This window comes from Taudactylus pleione, unplaced genomic scaffold (genome assembly GCF_031769625.1).
Source record: "Taudactylus pleione unplaced genomic scaffold, aTauple2 ptg000667l, whole genome shotgun sequence".
NCBI classification, from domain to species: Eukaryota; Metazoa; Chordata; class Amphibia; order Anura; family Myobatrachidae; genus Taudactylus; species Taudactylus pleione.
The window spans coordinates 1610804-1630174 of NW_028285069.1; the positions used below are offsets into that span (position 1 = coordinate 1610804).

At 49.0% G+C, this 19371-nt stretch overlaps 1 protein-coding gene across 1 annotated transcript in view; it reads right to left on the reverse strand.

The window, feature by feature from the left end:
* Window positions 1-213: 213 nt before the first annotated feature.
* The window catches only part of PANX1 (pannexin 1), a 73407-nt gene continuing 54249 nt past the window's right edge, over window positions 214-19371 (reverse strand). The window contains exons 3-5 of the mRNA XM_088455710.1: window positions 12767-12984; window positions 8910-9568; window positions 214-2089 (exon numbers count right to left, since the gene is read on the reverse strand). Of these exons, the coding sequence (XP_088311836.1) occupies window positions 2010-2089; window positions 8910-9568; window positions 12767-12984 (957 nt within the window). The 3' untranslated portion in view covers window positions 214-2009. The remainder of the gene's footprint in view (window positions 2090-8909; window positions 9569-12766; window positions 12985-19371) is intronic.

The window sequence follows — 19371 nt, forward strand, 5'->3', positions numbered from 1 at the left end:
CTAATTCAATTAATAGATTGTGAAAATTGGTGTCATTACTTCTGTCTGTCTCCTGGTAGAAAAGTAATCACATTTTAACCACAAGAGTCTACTCTTGACCCCCCCCCCCCTGACCTAACAGTATGTCGACTTTAAGGCAATGTCGACAATGCATATCAAAATTAAGAACACGATGACATGTGGAGTTCCTGTAGACATTCTGTATTCCACATAACTATAGTCGACATGTCACACGGACACCATATATTTCAATAGGTAGCTGAAAAGATTAAAATACTTTTGTATGCAGTCGAGCTTGCGGCTTTAGGACCTCTGAGCAACAATGGCTACAGAGGGGAGAGCCAGACTCACAGGATATAGCAAACATTACATTAATCCATTAAGAGGCCCAGTAACACGGCGTTTCTGGAAAGCCAAGCTGCCGTAACGGTGTCACAGAAACATCACTGACTGACAGAGTTCTCGGGCTCAGTAACCCAGGAAATTATTTACAGACGAGAGCTGAATACGAATCTACCGGCAAGCCTCATTCCACAATCCTAGCGTGATACCATCTCATGCAAACAGCTTCCCACATGAAGGAGACAATGATAAAATACTGCTTAAGGCTACATTAAAAGGCTATAACATTTGCAATTATGAAGTCTCCTCAAGTCCTGCGTGGCAGCGGTATCCTCCTTCGGTTACATAGGTTGAGCAAAGCTCTTAAAAAGGGACGTCCACCTAATCCATATTCATGCAGAGTTTCTCAAGTAAGACGACGCAATGCTTAAGGAGGACTCGGTGCCTCAGTCTCGGTAATCAGTGTGCAGCAGACTGTTCGCGCACCGTGCGGCAGGGTCAGTGAGGCATAAGAGAGGAGTCGCCAGGAGCTTGTATGTGTCAATAAAGTCTATTATTGCAGAAACAGCAAAGGGCTTGTAAACAGGGTCATTTGAAAAAACATATTTAACAATGAAAACATTCTAAACGTATAATATTGGTTTGATGGACATTCCTACGAAGTCATAAAAAAAACTTTTAAGGTGGAAACATCACCAAAAATCCTTAAATATTAGTATGAAAGCCCTTTCTTCTGTCGGGCACATTTACAGGGTGGGGAACATAAATTCCTTGAGGATCTCCCGAGTCAACAATGATTCAAGTTGTTTGGAACCTTCATATGGTTTTTACTTCTTCACACGTGTCCTCCTGCAGCTTTTACTAAATGCATTGATTTTAATTAATATCAGCCGTACTTTTTAGACATGTATTTTGCCGTCAGGCAGAATAGTTTATTTCCATCGCCCTAGGGAACAACACATAGCTGCTCCCTGGACACAGTTTTAGCACAGCCCCCAGGGATGCTATGCCATATCCCAGGGAGTGCAAAATAAAAAAGAAACCGTACAGTATTTAGTAATAAGCTGCAGGGTGAAGTGTACCAGCCAATAAAGTCATCTGAAGGTGAAAACACCTTTACTACGAAATCCGGCCGAGCGCCTAAAATAAAGAGAACATTAAATATAGCTTAAGTGCATACAAGGGATGATTCAAGAAAAAAAATGTCATGCAGCCCTTGTTCTTTACTATTTAGTTTTTTCTTTTTAAATCAAAGTAGTTTAAGACAAATTTAAGTAACACATTCTAAAAAAGTTATTATACAGTTCTGCCACATTGCAAGGTATTGGCAGGTTTTTTGTTTCTTTACAATCAGGTGACTTTTTTATTATTATTTTATTCAAGTCGCTGTTGATTGGATAAAACAGGTCGGCCTGTTCTCCTGACGTCACGCTCATAGTGGCATTACGAAAGTGCTCATTTGTCAGCCATAACAATTTGCAAACATTGTCACTAGTTCAAGACTAAAAGCCTGAGATTTCAGCCGACTATACAGGTCCTGGACCGATGTCAGCCTCTCACAGAAATGGCAACTGAGTATAGTGAGGTGCCGGATCATCCAGTGAATACTACCAATGGTTCTGCCTCAGACGTGGCTGTCATAAACTTGAGGACGCTGGAGCCACCGATTAGCAAGACACATCCAACAGTCTCTGCCTAACGTTCTTCTCTTCTGTGGTGGTCTTTACATTATCCCCCGTGGACAGCTCTGCAGAGAAAGAATACAATGCAGAGTGAATCCATACTGCAGCCACGTGGTTCCTCCTTAGTACAAATAATGTGATTTTTCGTACATCCTTTTCTCAGAGCCTGAAGGGAGGGGGGGGGGGGGGGGGGCACTGAAACCATGGGGATAGATTGAGGCCACAGCAGCCTAGGGACTTCCAAAATAACTTTCAAAAGCTTATGCCAGCCAGATGCTGAGACTTGTGGTGTCACAACACCTGGGGATCTACTGTTTGCTTAGCTACCCTCTATAGATTGTCTGATTGTGACTCGTGTTGTCACCAAGCTGTGCATTGATAAGGATGAAAAGAACCAGAGGAGACCAATCTCAAGACCGGTGCGACTAATGCAAATTGTAACAAAGGAAGGAAAGGCCTGAATAAGGTAATGTCCACTTTGTGGATTCTTCTGTTAGTGTAATTGTACTTAATAGAAACACATGGTTATGTCTGTGTACATAAAACTCCCATTGCCTATCTTTTTTAGCTTGCTAGCAAATTATATCCCACGAAACTTGCAATGGAACAAATCAGGCTGTAAAAGAGACAAAGGGCCGTATTCAATTAGGTGTGATTATATTCCCGGCGATAAAATCGGCCGATCGCATGTGCGCTCTAATTTTCGCCAAAACAAACAGCCGAAAGCGGGTAGGTGCAATTGAAAAAACAGGCGAAAGTAGGCGAAAAAGTGAGGACATGCAGGAAATTGTGTCTGTACCCCAAAAAATGGCTGACGTACATCGGAAATTAATATAGAAGTGTATTACTGGCCGTAAAAAAAAGTATTTAGGGTACATCAATTGCGTTGGTTGGAGGTAATTCGCATATTTGAAAATATTAGGAAAAACTTAAGGGGTAATTTATAATTAGGGGCAGGCGGGGGGGTGTCCAAAGGGTTCTGAAAGAAATCCCCACATTTTTAGGCAAAAAGAAGGAGAGCTTTAGTGGGCTTACCTTTGTTAACGCTCTTTGTTCAAAGTCCATAGGGTCCACAGGGTAGACAATGTGGTGTAGGTGATGGTTAGATGGACTGGACACCAACAGTTAAAGCTTTTCTGTCCCAGGATGCTCCGGTCCTTCCCCCTTATACCCCCGCCCACAGCCTGAGGCAATTTAGTTTTGTCAACAAGCCCAAGGCAGGAGCAAGATATATAGGAGAGAAGGAAGTGTGTTACACTTAAGAATCACGCTCTCACACAATAGAGAAGGAAACCGGTGACCAAGAAAAGAAACCCATAGAAGCCAGGTGCGTTAGGGAGGGCGTCCTGTGGACCCTATGGACTTCGAACAAAGAGTTAACTAAGGTAGGTCTACCATAATTCTCCTTATCTTCAGAGTCCATAGGGTTCCACAGAGGAGACAATGGGGATGTCCCAAAGCAGTTGTTCAAGGGCGGGGACGCTCCTGAGCCCAAAGGAAGCATCCTGAGAGGCAAATGTATCAAAGGCATAGAACCTAAGAAAGGTGTGGACAGAAGACCACATGACTGCCTTGCACAGTTGTTCGGCAGACGCGCCACGGTGGGCTGCCCACGAGGGACCCACAGAGTGAGTAGAATAAGCAGATACGGTATCCGGCACAGGAAGGCCAGCCTGCGTGTAAGCCTGTGAAATAGTCATGCAAAGCCATCTGGCCAGAGTATGTTTGTTAGCTGGCCAGACCCTCTTGTGGAATCCATATACGACAAAGAGGGAATCAGTTTTCCTGATGCAACCAGTACCATCCACATAGATCCTGAGAGCACGTACCACATCGAAGAAGGCCTCACCTGCCGAGAGGTCTGGCGATTGGAAGGCCGAACTACAATTTCCTCATTAATGTGGAAACGAGAGACCATCTTGGGTAGGCAGCCAGGGCGAGTTCGAAAAACAGCCCTGTCCTGAGGAAAGATCAGAAATGGAGAGCGACAGGAGAGCGCCCCCAAATCTGACAGCCTACGGGCAGACGCGATAGCCAGAAGAAAAAAGTATTTGCAGTGAGCAATTTGACGTCTACAGAGTCCAGGGGTTCAAACGGAAGTCACTGAAGTGATGGAGAATCACTGACAAATCCCCCGCAGCCACAGGAGGGACAAAGGGAGGTTGTATACGGAGGACACCCTTAAGGAAGGTGTGAACATCCGGCAGTGGAGCAATTCTGCGCTGGAACCAACTGAACAGAGCAGAGACATGCACTTTCAGAGAGGCCAGGCAGAGTCCGAGATCCAATCCAGCTTGAAGGAAGGCAAGGATCCGAGAAACCCGGAATACCTGAGGGTCATACCTTCTGGTAGCACACCACTGGAAGTATGTATGCCACACCCGGTGATAGATTCAGGCGGAGGCCGGCTTACGCGCCAAGAGCATGGTCTGGACCACAGAGTGAGAAAGCCCATTGGACCTTAGGAAGGATGTCTCAAGAGCCACGCCGTCAAAGACAGACGGGCCAGGTCCTGAAGTAGGCAGGGACCCTGAGACAACAGGTCCGGCCATTGAGGAAGTTGGAGAGGAGCGCCTATGGAGAGATTTTGAAGATCGGAGTACCAATGGCGTCTGGGCCAAGCCGTAGCTACCAACAGAACCGTGCCCCCTTCTTGCTTGAATTTCCAAAGGAGCTTATAATGAAGGGAGCCGGTAGGGAAAAGATATGCGAAATAGAAAGTCCACTTTACTGACAAGGCGTCCACGAAGACCGCTTCGAGGTCCCTTGTCCTGGACCCGTACACTGGAAGCTTGTGGTTGTGTCGTGAGGCCATGAGTTCCACGTCCGGTAGACCCCATTTGTCCACCAGGAGCTGAAAGACCTCTGGGTGTAGAGATGAGTCCCCAGTGTGCACGTTGTGACAGCTGAGGAAATCCGCTTCCCAATTGAGTATCCCCGGGATGAACACCATGGAGATGGCCGGAAGATGACGTTCGGCCCACTTGAAAATGTGTGCCATTTCTGCCATTGCCACCCGATTGCGAGCGATACCCTTGTGATTGAGGTAGGCCACCGCCGTGGCATTGTCGGAATGTACCCAATGTCAGGAGTTAGGGCTCTGTAGATGTCTCGGAGCTTCAGGACATTGATTGGTAGGACTCCCTTAGTGGGAGTCCAACGACCCTGGAAGGAGTGCTGGCCGGTCACTGCGCCCCACCCGAGGAGGCTTGCATCTGTGGTGAGGAGCACCCAATCCGGGATCCAGAAGGGGCAACTCTTGTTTAGGTGGGATATCTGTAACCACCAGGAGAGGGATAGACTAACTTCCGGAGAGAGGACTACCATCTGGAATCTGATCAGATGGGGCAGCCCATTCCACCTGGAGAGGAATAGGTGTTTGTAGGGGCCTGGAGTGGAACTGAGCGAACTCCACCATGTCAAAGGTGGATACCATGGACCCCAAGGTCTGCATTGCTGAATGAATTGACACTTGGTGACTGTGGAGTAACCTGCGCACTCGTTGCTGTAGTGCAGATATTCTGTCTGCTGTCAGAAAGATTTTCTGAACTTGAGAATCCAGAAGGGCTCCCAGATGTACCATCCTTTGAGAAGGGGTCAGGGAGGACTTTTTCCAGTTGATCAACCAGCCGTGTTGTTATAGAAAGGCCATAGTTATCTGAAGATGGTGGTGAAGGACCTCTGGAGAGTTTGCTAACAGCAAGAGATCGTCCCAGTATGAGAGTAGTCTGACCCCTGGACAACGAAGGTGGGCCGCCATAACTGCCATGATCTTGGTAAAGACCCGCGGAGTTGTAGAATGCCCAAAAGGCAGTGCTTGAAATTGGAAATGTTGCTGTAGGACAGCAAACTGGAGATATCACTGATGAGAGGGTGCTATAGGTACATGCAGGTAAGCGTCCTGAATGTACAGAGACACCATAAAGTCCCCATATTCCATAGCTAGGACAATAGAGCGGAGGGTTTCCATACACTCTGATAAACTTGTTCAGAGACTTGGCCGATGAGACCCATTGGGCTTCTGAACCAAGAAAAGGGTAGAGTAATAACCGGTCCATCGCTGTGAAAACAGAACCAGAATTATCACCCCTGAGTACAGCAAGGACTGAATGGCCATCTGGAGAGGCAGAGCTTTGCTTGGGTCTGATGGAGGGCCTATGTAAAAGAACTGCTGGGAGGGCCCGTCTCAGGAATGAGAGGGCATACCCGTGAGAGACTACTTCTTGTACCCAGGCGTCTGTGGTGGTCTGACGACAAAACTGGGCAAACTGAAGAAGTTGGCCTCCCACCCTGGGATCCCCCAGGGGGAGGGCCACCCCATCAGGATGAAGGATTGTCCTCACATTTGGCAGCTGGACATCTAGTAGCCCAGGCCTGCTTGATTCTTGGTTTGGAGGCCTTTGTGGAAGCCGACTGCTGTGGAAAGGACGGACCTTTAGCTTTTCCCTGGGGACGAAAGGACCTAAAGCATGACATCCGAGGCCTTGCTGTAGATTGTGAGGGCAGGAAAGCAGTCTTAGAAGCTGCCAAGGTAGCCACAATCTTGTCCAACTTAGGGCCAAACAGGATCTTCCCAGTGTAAGGCAGTGATTCCAAGGCCTTCTTAGAATCCATGTCAGCCTTCCATGAACGAAGCCAAATGATACGGCGGGCTACCACCGAAGTAGCAGATGCCTTGGAAGCTAGGAGACCAGTATCCAAAACAGCTTCTCCTAAATAGGAGGCTGCATCCCTGATGTGCGAGATGTAGGACAGCTGTTCCTGAGAAGCATCAGAGGGAAATTAGTTCTCTAGAGCATCTGCCCAGCTCTCAATGGCTTTTGGCCACCTAGGCAGTAGCCAAGGCTGGACGAGTAATAGCTCCTCTAAGAGAATACACAGATTTGAGGCAAGCTTCAAACCTTCTATCCGTCGACTCCTTTAAGGAGGATGCTGTAGGGATAGGTAAAGTAGAGCTTTTAAACTAGACGTGTCACGTGGGAATCCAACAGTGGGGAAACTTCCAATTTAATGCAATCAGCTGCTGGAATAGGATAAAAAGAAACCAGGTGTTTTGGCAGCTTGAAATTTTTACTTGGTTTATTCCATGCCTCACTCATGAGTTCAGAAAGCTGATCAGAGTGAGAAAATTCCACCAAAACCATTTTCTCTCTTAGAGAGTGGCTCTTTTGACTTAGGAGCTGGCTCTGCATCTTCTATTTGAAGAATCGATTTGACAGCCCTCACTAGAGCAGGTACATTCAATTTAGATTGAAACTCCTCCTCCCCCGAGGGGGACTCAGTGAGAGAGAGAGCTGTGTCTTCTGCCTCCAAAGACGATACCTCAGAATCTGAGAATGGTGTGGACTGTGAGGATAACACAGCATGTTTAGTAGTTTTACTGGGTAAGGGCCTCTCATTTTGCAAGATTTGTTGAAAAGCTGTAGAAGTAGCCACTAGACTCTGCACTGAGGTAGAGTGAAGAAAATGGCTGCCGTGAGTCTCTGAGGGGGCGGCAAGACCGCAGTGGAATGGCGCCCTGAGCTGGGGGAGAGACTGCAGGAAGAGGGCTGACCTCCCCTATGCCGACATCAACCACCGGGTCCCCTGGTCTCTGTTATGCCCTGCGCCAGTATCATTTTATGCCCTGGTCTAGTGGAGTCCCGGACAAACTGTTGTCCACATCAGCACCTCCGTTCTGTCTCCTGAGACAGCAGGTAAGACTGCACATAGATGCAGATTCCCGCCTTACCTGTCCCGGCTGCAGTCTGGGGTCCTCCCGTGGAGCCATGCTAACCAGGCCCCCCGGTGCCCAACCTATAGTGCGAGTTGCGGAGCCGCGGAGGAATGATGGAGCAGCAACGCTGGTGTCCAGAGGACTGCCTAGCGCTGCCTGCTCTTCAGGAAAAAAATAAATAAAAGAAAAACATAAAATAAAGCTTGGGCTGCTTAAAAACAGCCCCACTATGTAAACGGTGATCCAGCTCCTGCCGGACACCAACGAAAAACTGAATTGCCTCCGGCTGTGGGCGAGTACATGAGGGATGGACCGGAGCATCCTGGGACAGAAAAGCTTTAACTGTTGGTGTCCAGTCCTCCTAACCATCACCTATACCCCATTGTCTCCCCCGTGGAGCCCTATGGACCCTGAAGAAGAAATAGGGACTTTGCATTTTTTTCACGTGGCCTGAGATAGTGAAAACTTTTCAGCTGTTTCTCACTATTCGATTATTGCAGGTGCGATAATTTACCGCGAGATAGCGGGTGCGAAAATTATTTTATCATGGGTGTAATTATTTACTGTGAAAACGGTACTTATCGCACATGATCGGATTGTCGTGCTCGTGCTGGATGCCGTCCCCACCCTAGGGCCCCAGTAAGGAGGGTGGGGGGGATTGCGGTGCAAGTACTCACCGCCCTTGAATAGATGTCAGTTAGGGGAGAGTTTGGAGGCAGCCCAGCATGTCCGTAGGTGCTGAGCACGACCCCAAGAGTGATGAAAAGGGTGTGTGCCCCTTTTCTCATAGCCACGCCCCCTTTTCTGACGTGCACGAGAGCGACCTTTTTAGAGTCCAGCATCCTTCCCCACGCCGGAAATAGAAGGATCACTAATCTGCGACTTTGTACGTGTGCCATACTAATTCATGTGCGCTACCAAGCATCTCTGGTACACCGTGGGCGGCTTTTCACTGCATCTGCGATATGACCAAGAAGGAGCATACGGTACTAAACTCATCTTGGAGAATCTGAGTTGGGCCAGGCGTCTCTCACCATATGGCGTACGGACAAACCCAACAAGTGAGGACGCATCTTAAGCATGACGGATGGATGGACGGTGCATAAACCAATTCCAGAAACTAACAATGTTGGTAAATACCCATGCAGCAAGCAGTCTAATCTATTTACCTTTAAGCTCAGTGCAATTATTGGCCGCAGGGGGCAGTGCCCCAGTTATGAATGCAGATTTCTTCCCGTCCACCACGTCGGTCTTCACCGTTCCTAGCGTCGTTAAGAGCTGCATGGTGTCGAAATCTTCCCCCGTCCCTTTAAGGTTCTCTAGCACCTTCAGATATTTGTAGGACTTCAGCTCGCTAACGTTCTCTTCCAGAAACAGAAGAAAGAGGCTCAGGTCGTCGTAGTGTTTTGAGGGACACTGATGGACGTTGAACGTGGGGAGCAGTTCATAGACCTTCAGGACATTGGACCTTTTCCTAAAAGGAACCAGCATTGTGTAGATGACAAAGGGCATGACCATAGAGTAGACAATCAGGTTTATGTAACTGAGCAGACGGAACACCCCCACCGCTATCAGCTTGCACTGTATTAAGGGCGGGAGCGTGGTGTCATTCTTCAAGATGCCAGTGCGGATGTTGCAGCTAAATTCATCTGTGAGGGAAAAGAAGCTGATATAATACCCAAGGTAGATAGAAGTCAGGAACATAATCACCAGCGTCAGAGACCGGCAAATGAGGTACTTGATAATCAGATTTAAAGAGCTCCGCTTGGTCTTGAGATACTGTTCCACGAAGGGGTACTTGAAGGGGCTATCTGACGTATCCCACGTGCTGGAAGAGGAGAAACGTGCAAGGATTAAACTCAGGGATGTCACTTAGATCTATCCAGAGACAATGCCTCTTTTAACATAATACACTGATAGGCTCCCTCATTCATTTCACAAGTGGTTTTAGATTAAAACAATTCTGCTCATTATAAAATTAAGCCGAATCAAGGCCCAAGCCCGAAGGACAATGCAAATAAAAATGTGAGTTACCGGAAAATAGGCTCTGACTAATCCAGCAATTTACATCCAGCTTTTACTTTGTTTTACGAGTGCCTTATGCCAAGTCTTCAACCTGTGCACTGAGGCACTATGTAATACTTCACTTAACCCTCTGCTCTCCCCAACACCGGTGTATTTCCAGCTTGCAAGAAGCGACATTACAAATAAGCGATGCATTTATTACGTTCTGGGCTCAATTACAAGTGTGTAATGCAGATTTAGGCTTAATCCCTGCTTCGTTAGTACACATGTAGGTGAATGTGTTCCCGTGCAGATTTTAAGCTATATGCACGTTTTTGTCAACCCAGAAAGATTAGTGCTAGAATCCTATATTTACAAAGATGCCTCTTAAAACACCTCCATTTACATATTACAAAATGCATTTTCTTTATTATGAGATCGATCGTGGCCATTTGGGTTTAGTACAATTTGTCGACACTCAGAATATTGATGTCGACATAATGTCAACATTGCCAGAATAGCGAAATTGTGACTGTTGATAGGTGGTATATTGAGCGAACGGTTGCCCTTAGCGGCGGTGGGTATTCCTGTACCTAACCATCATTGCAGCCCAACACTAAAATCATCCTAACAGCAGCTGTCGACATCCTATTTTGAATGTCGGCATGCTGAACGTATACCGGGCATTTTACCCATTAGAACATATGTGAATCTTATGCAATGAGCACATTTCAAAAATATGCTTGTAATGCATCTGTGAGACGGCTCTAGCAGTGATCCTAATATACATAAATGATCACATCAAAATTGGCATATACATAGATATATATATATACATATATATAGAACTCCCGTGCAGCAACTTGGGACACATTCGGCTGGGGACCTATCGTGTATGGGGTCACATTGCCGCCGTACACACACGCAGATCCCCTGTAGCCAGTGGCGTAACTTTGGAGGGTGCAGGGGGTGCGGTTGCTATGGGGCCCGGCGGCTTAAGGGGCCCGCCGGCCCAGCGATCGCACCCCCTGCACTTTCCATATGCCGGGCGCCCGCTGAGATTGTGTTACCAGCGGACGCCCGACTCCTGCTCAAACCCCCGGCGGCAGCCAGAGGACGGAGCTCACTCCGTCTTCCGGGACCCGCAATGCACTATGGGAGTGACGTCATGACGTCACTCCCATAGTGCCGAGGAGCGGACGCCGGGGACGGAGCTCAGGAATGAGCTTCGTCTTCCGGGTCCCGCAGTGCACTATGGGAGTGACGTCATGACGTCACTCTCATAGTGTCGAGGAGCGGGCGACGGGGCGGTCGGCGGCTTCACAGGAGCGGGGATAAGGTAAGTTTTTTTTTGTTCGTTTTGTGTGTGCGCGCGCACGCGTGGGGGGGAAGTTACTGGGCTCTCACTACTGGGGGCATTACAGAGGACTCACTACAGGGGGCTCACTATTGGGGGAAGCTACAGGGGGTCACTACTGGGGGCAGCTACAGGGGGTCGCTACTAGGGGCTCACTACTGGGGGCAGCTACAGGAGGTCACTACTGGGGGCTCATTACTAGGGGCAGTTACTGGGGCAGCTACAGGGGGTCACTACTGGGGGCAGCTACAGGAGGTCGCTACTGGGGGCTCACTACTGGGGGCAGCTACAGGGGCTCACTACTGGGGGCATTACAGGGGGCTCACTACTGGGGGCAGCTACTGGGGGCTCACTACTGGGGGAAGCTACAGGAGGTCACTACCGGGGGCTCATTACTAGGGGCAGTTACTGGGGTCTCACTACTGGGGGCAGCTACAGGGGGTCACTACTGGGGGCAGCTACAGGAGGTCACTACTGGGGGCAGCTACAGGAGGTCACTACTGGGGGCAGCTACAGGGGGTCACTACAGGGGGCTCACTACTGGGGGCAGCTACACGGGGCTCACTACTGGGGGCAGCTACACGGGGCTCACTACTGGGGGCAGCTACAAGGGGCTCACTATTGGGGGCATTACAGGGGGCAATTACAAGGGGCTCTACTGGGGGCATTACAGGGGCTCACTACTGGGGGCAACTACAGGGGGCTCACTACTGGGGACATTACAGGGGGCTCACTACAGAGGGCACTGAGTAAGGGGCACCATTACAGTGGGCATTGCATAAGAGGCACCATTACAGTGGGCATTTAATGTTTTAGGGGAACTACTGTGGTTATTGTGTAAGACCTAAAGTTAGGGGGGGCCCTTAAATATGTTGCTATGGGGCCCAAAAAGTTCTAGTTACGCCCCCTGCCTGTAGCACTGCCAGCGTCGCTCTCTTAGCAGTGCAGATGCAATGGGCGCTCAGGCATACCCTGAGGAGATGCCCCTCACTGTTTTTTACAGCTGGTCTCCTATTTAAGTTTTACTATGGGGTCCGGCAATGTCCCGCCCCTGGGCACATTTCTGCGTTACAGTATGATCCTGGAAGTGATAAAATAAAGTATGAAAGTAGGAAATACAGTAAAACTAAAATTCAGGTTCCCTGTAGAGTCCTTCCAATAACCTTACAGAAAAAAAGTGTGCGCGCAGAGGAAATAACAGGATTACCTCAGGGTCAGGCATATCACAGCACTAATAAAACTTGTAACTATTTATTAGTAATACACTTAGCTCCATAATAGCATTTTTTGTAATGCAATGCCTTTACTAATAACATTTTCATGAAGTGGACCTATAGTTTAGATACAGTGGAGGCAGCCATTTTGTATGTATATGATACCACTGTTCATGAAAAAGCAGCAGATCCAATTCTTTGCAACAGGTGACATCACTGGTTGCGAAAGGCTTGGAAGGCTGCATTCCCAAGGATTCGGTCATAGCCTGCAAAATGGCTGCCTTCTCTGAGAGAGGATGTGCTCTTCCCAATTATTACTATAGACCATGAAATGGCCGCCTTCCCTGTGTGAGGCATCAGGGAGCTCTTTACATATTTCACAGGCCTAAAAAACTACACAGATCATACGATTGGATGGAGCGGTCTTGTGTTGCCTAGTTGGAACAATTACCTCTGTGTCAGGTTGTCCTTCACTGTCGGGGAACTGGCGCCATCTTTCTTGCTGCTGCTTAAACCATTTGCAGCTTTGATGGCTCGGTTGTAAGATTTATCCAGTTCTTCCATTATAAATTTCAGGTCTGAGCTGAGATGAGGGGCAGCGGTGAATCTCCAGAACAAGGACGGCAAATAGAGCAGAATCGCCACCAGCAGGAGGATGTATGGGAAGAACTGGAAGGAGAGAAACACGGTGCGTTTCTTATATACAGCTGTACTGATCCGGCACACACTCCATCATGGAACACACACAATCTGGCTTATTTACAGAGCTTAAAATTAAAACATTTAAAAGTAATGTGGGAACTTCACTAAATAATAAGTCTTAGGTAATGCTATTATTACAGAGCCAGCCCTAAGCAGTTTGATGCCCTAGGCAAGATTTTTGTTGGTGCCCCCTAGCAGATAATCCCACCACCAAGCTTAGTGTTTATACATGGACATCAAAAATGGGATGTAGTTATGAGACCGGCGGCTGCGATGCCGCTGGCCTCAATACTGACAAGGAAATCCCGACAAGGGACTTAAGATAGGCATCGAAATACCGATGGCTATCTTAATCCCGACACCAAAATGCCGGATGCCAGCCCGAAATAGGCAAGTCTGGGCGCCCTTAGCGTTAGCCGCGGAGGGGGGGGGGGGGGTGGGAGGGTTAGGTTTAGGGAGTCTAGCGGGGTTAGGATTTGGGGGGGTGGGGTTAGGCACCCACAGGGGGGAGGGTCAGGCACCCCCCTGGGGGGAGGGTCAGGCACCCCCCTGGGGGGAGGGTCAGGCACCTCCCTGGGGGGAGGGTCAGGCACCTCCCTGGGGGGAGGGTCAGGCACCTCCCTGGGGGGAGGGTCAGGCACCTCCCTGGGGGGAGGGTCAGGCACCTCCCTGGGGGGAGGGTCAGGCACCTCCCTGGGGGGAGGGTCAGGCACCCCCCTGGGGGGAGGGTCAGGCACCCCCCTGGGGGAGGTTAGCGCTTGGCACCCCCACAGGAGGGTTAGGTTTAGGGTGCGGTAAGGGGGGGTTAGGATTAGGCACTAGGGGGAGGTTAGAGTTAGGCACTAAGGGGGGAGGTTAGGGTTAGGCACTAAGGGGGGAGGTTAGGGTTAGGCACCACTAAGGGAGGGTTAGGGGGGAGAGGGGTAGAGTACTTACGTACCCTGTCGAGATCTTCTACCTTTGGGCTGCCGGTGTCGGGACATGATCTATTCAGCCGCCGGGACTTCATACCCATTCCCCAAAATAACACATTGGTTTAAGGCTTATTTTTTTATTGCTAAAGAAACCCGTGCTAAACGCACAAATTATACAACTATCCAGGCATCCTCCTTACAGACCACGGAACAGAGGTATACTGCTGCTGGCCCCTTCATTGCAGTGGGCAATGTACCAGCTGCACCGCTGTTAGCTCCGCCTTTAACACAGCGCCCCCTCCTCTGTCTCACAGTGCAGCACAGATCACAGAGGCAGCCAACAACACCCATCACCCCTCCCTCCCACACAGCAATCCTCATTCAGCACAGTACCCCTCATACAGTACCCCTCTGCCCTCTCCCAGCACAGCACCCCTCACCCAGCAGCACTGATCCCAGCCCCACTCAACACCCATGACCCCTCACCCAGCCAGCACACAGCACCAGCACCCCTCACAGCAGTCAGCTCAGCACCCCTCACTACATGCTGAGGTGACTTTAATCAAAACATTTTTATAACACAATCACTCACTTTTTAAGCTGGCTCCCTGCCTGTGCGTCCGCCCCTGCTGTTTCCTGCCTAAGCTTCCTCACTGCGCTTTGTGGGGTGGCGATGGCAGGCTGGACTCCGCAAAGGCCCATGGGAGGAGACACTGCTGTGGCTGGCTATGCGCAGCAGCCCTCCTCCAGAGACCAGCGGCCATTTTTCTTCGTGCACACTGCCCACTGTGCAGAGTCTGCTTCTTTGCTCCAACCTCCCTGGACCTGCTTGCTCCCGTAGTGGCTGCCCGCTGTTGCTGGCTGTGAGCTGCCTGCTACAGCTGCTGTCCGATCGGAGCTAAGAGCTACGATTGCAGCCGCCTAACCACTAGCAGAGCCCCGCCATCCAGGTGCCCCATCCCCGCAACCACCGTCGGCTGTTCTGCCGCTGTCTGCCTACTCACGGTTTGCTGCTGCCGGGCCTGATCTGAGCTCAGCTGACAGCTCCGATCAGGCTGGCAGCAGTACACAGTGGACGATGTGCAGCAGTAGTAGCAGCCGTGCTTCAGTGCCTGCCCCGAACCTCCGCCGACCACCTGCCCTAGACAGGCTTGGATGCCCCTAGGCATTTGCTTAGTTTGCCTATGCCTGGTGCCGGCTCTGCTATTTTAGAACAAAATAACTCATTTTAAACTTTATATTAACAAAGATTTTTTTCAATTCTGGAGTCTACTCAGAGCTCTGACATAAAGAATGAGGTTTCACACTCTTGGCCTTGACGTGACCATTTAGTGCACCTTCATGTATCTCAATGTATTTAACTTGACAGACCGTCGGAATCTCTCTCTCTACAACCAAGATGTATACAACCTTCGGGAAAATAAGGTAGTCAGACACTGCCATCTAGTGTAAACAAATAAATAAACGCTTCCCCAAGCACAGCAGCACCAAACCTCATATGGATTAAGTGCTTAGGAAAATTTATTTAAAAGGATAAGTTAACGTAAAAAATGTTTTAGTTCATTACTCCGCCCCTCCCAATTAATTATCCTTTGGAGCAGGAAAAACAAACCGCAATAAATAAAAAATGTTTTTTTTAAGCCACATTATATTGGTGGCTAAACAATACCTATTCTCCTATTTCCAATCAATCTGGCAAATTAGAAGTCTAACTCTAATTATTACCTTAATTAAGGCTCTAATTTACACTTGCTGGGCCGATGCAGGGTTGAATGCAAGTCGACCTTAATGTCTCCCGCTGTGCACATGGAATAAATGGGCATATTCGCCCGTATGCAGAGTATTACGAATTTCGGTGGCTGGACCACCCCAGTCCGTTTGCTGTATTTCATAGCCACCATTGTTACTGGCGCGCACTTGCACCAGCCCTCTCTCTAATGCAAAAGATCTGCCTGAAAACAGACATAATGACATGTACGTACATTTCTGCACAGCCTGCAGTTCCATCAACACATCCACGCTAAACCCTGCCTAGGCGCAATAGCCCCAACTGCCAGCCCGATACGGCCCTTCAGCTGCAAGGCTCAGCATCTCCCACTGTTGCTGGGTTCCAGAGTATGGCGCAGTGCGAAAATACACACGATAAGGCCGTAAAACTTGCATACGTTCCCCTCTGCATTAGCTCCTTGCTATTTATGTAAAAGGTTATAGACATGCATGGGGGGAAAGTGGCGGGAGTTGGGGTAATGGGGTTCACCCCCAACTCTTCCTTTAATTTTTTTTTTTTTTCTTACAAAGTGAGATTACAGACATAAGATAAAGCGGCAGAGAGGGTATATTACTAGGGTTGTGTCCATGTGTGTGCGGACGCGGGGGAATGGGGTAGTGGGTGAATTTTGCTCCTGCTTAGACTTGGCGGAGATCGTGTCACCTCCTATACTTGCAATGGGAAATATCTTGCACTTCAGCATATAGCATACTTGCTGACTTGGCTGCCTCCTCCTCCGGGAGGGGGCAGCCAGATCGGCACAGATGGGGTGTGTTGCGAGCGCATGGAGGGGGGTGCGGGCATCTAGAAGGCGGCTTGCCCACTTTTCCAGGTGGCGGGGAGCGCTATGCGATTTTCGGGAGCCACACGGCCGTTTTGGGACAGTAGGCAAGTACGGCATTCAGGCAAATTTCTCTGAGCACTTTGCCCTATAGAAACAAAAGTTGTTTCAAACAAAAAAATTCCATTAATCGTCTCCTCACTCTCACAGCCATAAATGAGGCAAAAGCAAGCATTCATTGGAAACAGAAAAGATTGCATGAAAGGAGCAGCTCCAAATTGGTAGGTTGCTGTGCTGCATTAGATACTTATATCTTTCAGGTTCTTCAGATCTTCCTGTAATTCAGTTTTTCAGTTTCCAAGGGTCCGTACATAATAGAAAAAAAAAAAGGTGCAACAATAGTGTACTTCGTTTTTAAAATACAATTTCCTTCAAAAAAAAGAAAAAAATAGGGCAAAGTCCCAAAGACAACTTCTTTGATAGATTTCACAACCACGTGTCGAAATTCGAAGATGAGACACCCAGTGGAAAAAATAGATGAGAATAAGCAATGCTCACATCAAAAGGTAAGTTGAAATCATATAAAAGGTATCTTTATCCCTCACAGTTATTCATCAAAATTTCCAATCACCACAAAAGGAAGCTAGTTCAGAAGTGAGAGAGATCTTTAAACCAAAATCAACGTTCAATCCCACATATATGCGTGGATGTTTTTGGTAGAGCTTTAATAGGTTGGTGAGTGAAGATTTCGAACAAACGTCCAAATATTACGGTATTAGAAAGAGAAGCACTAGAAATCTTGGAAAAAAAATTAAGAGATTGTAATCAAGCCGGCGGACAAGGGCAGGGTGATCGTTGTATTAAATAAAACAGACTATGATAAAGAAGTGATGAGGCAATTAAAAGATAGAACCACGTATAATCTCCTACTAGGAGATCCAAATTTGAAAACAGAAAAAGAAATGAAGATTTTGATGAAGAAATTTTTCGATAATGGCACCATCACTGAGAAAGAAATGAAATTTATCATCAATGAAAACCCTACCCTACCAGTATTTTATATACTGCCAAAGATCCACTGGAAGACCTATTGTGGCAGGAATCGATTCCGTGACGGCAAAACTTTCCCAGTATGTGGATCACCATCTCCAAACTGAGGTTCTAAAAATAAAATCATATTTAAAAGACACTATAAATGTAATTAATGAATTAAAAAATATAGAATGGACTAATGAAGACTTTTTAATAACGGCAGATGTAAGCTCCTTATATTCCATTATAGATCATCAAATTGGAATAAATGCAGTGAAGCAGACCCTCGAAAAAAGTGATATGAATAGATCCAAAATTAACTTAATACATTTTATATTGAAAAATATTTTTCTACTTCAGGGTCCATAGGGTATCCACAGGATACCTTGGGTATAGGTGTGACGTCAGTCGCAGGGCACCAAAGAGTTAAGCTTTCAGCCTCCCAGGATGCACTAGGTCCCCCTCCTATACCCCGCCCCCGGGCCAAGGCACCTCAGTTTAGTTTGGTGCCCGGCCGGCGTCGGGTGCACCTGTCGGAGTGGGGGCTAGAAGAGCCCCTGAAGCTTTCTTCAGTGCAGCTGTGGCTGCACATCTGGATGTACAGCATGGACAGTCAGTCCTGACGTCCATGCTGTCTTCCCTACACCCCCGCCGGTACCAGAACGCCGGTACCGATCCGGGGATGCTGGTGAGCATCTGGGGTCACAGCTAGCGGTGACCCCAGATGTTCCGGACCATGGCCGGATCCAAGGGGGACAAAGGTAAGCAGCGGGGTCCCGCGGTGGGTCCCCGCTGGTCACATGGTCCTAAGTCCCCAGGCAGGGGGCTCCCTGGGGACTGGCTGCAGCGTGGAGCCAGGTACTGAACCTGCGCTTTCCACTACCCCCTGGGACAGCGGACCGCAGCAGAGCAGTAGCGCTGCGGCGTCCCAGGGGTTAAATGCATGCCAGGGGAGCGCGCCTTCCCTGTCTCACAACCGGCGCCTCCCCCGCTGCACACAGCCCTCTCTGCACTGTGCTGACTGGCCCTGTGTCAGCGCTCCTCCCCCAGGCCAGCTTCTCTCTGCTCCTCGGCGGCCATCTTCTCTGCAACGCATGGTGAACGCTGCTGGAAGTCTGGAAGGAAGCATCGTGGTCTGGGTCCCCCCGCATACCTCTCCTCCGCTGTGGCTCAGGTCTGTGTATGCAACGCTGTGTCCTACCAGGCCCTGTGTCTGTGTAGTTGAGTGATCAGCGCTGTTAGTGCAGGAATTGTTATTTCTCTGCATTGTATGTGACTGTGCTAGCGCTGCCTGTAACTTTTCTTCTCTAAACTGTCAGCTTTATTACTGTCCCTGTTCTTTCTGCTAAAGCCCTTGCGGTGCGGTGCTGCAGGGTGGTCTCTCGCCTATTTAATACTTAATTGGTGAGAGAGGTCACATACGTGGTGCCATCATGTCTGAAAGTGATTTTCCCCTCCGGCTACAGTGTACCACGTGCAAAGTACCGTTAGCGGAGGGGGAGGGTAGCGCGGAGGGCCTTTGCCGGCAGTGTTTGTCCATGGCGCGGCCTATTACGGTTACAGCACCGGTACAGGAGCCGCCCTGGGCTTGTTTCGCTCAGGCGTTAACAGCTTTAGTGGGCCAGTTAGCTCCGCAGCCCGCGTTTACTCCGATGGATTTGTCCCAGCAGTCTGTGGTGTCGTCACCCATGCAGGGGTTCCCACGACAATTGGTGGTACCCCACAGTCTCCCTATTTCCCCGCTCCCGGGTTCTCAGGAGCCAGCGTGGGTTAACTCCCTGACGAGTTCTGTACAGCACTTATCGGATGTGTTGCAAGGGGAGTCTGTGATGCGGCCTCATAAAAGGCCGGTGGCGTCT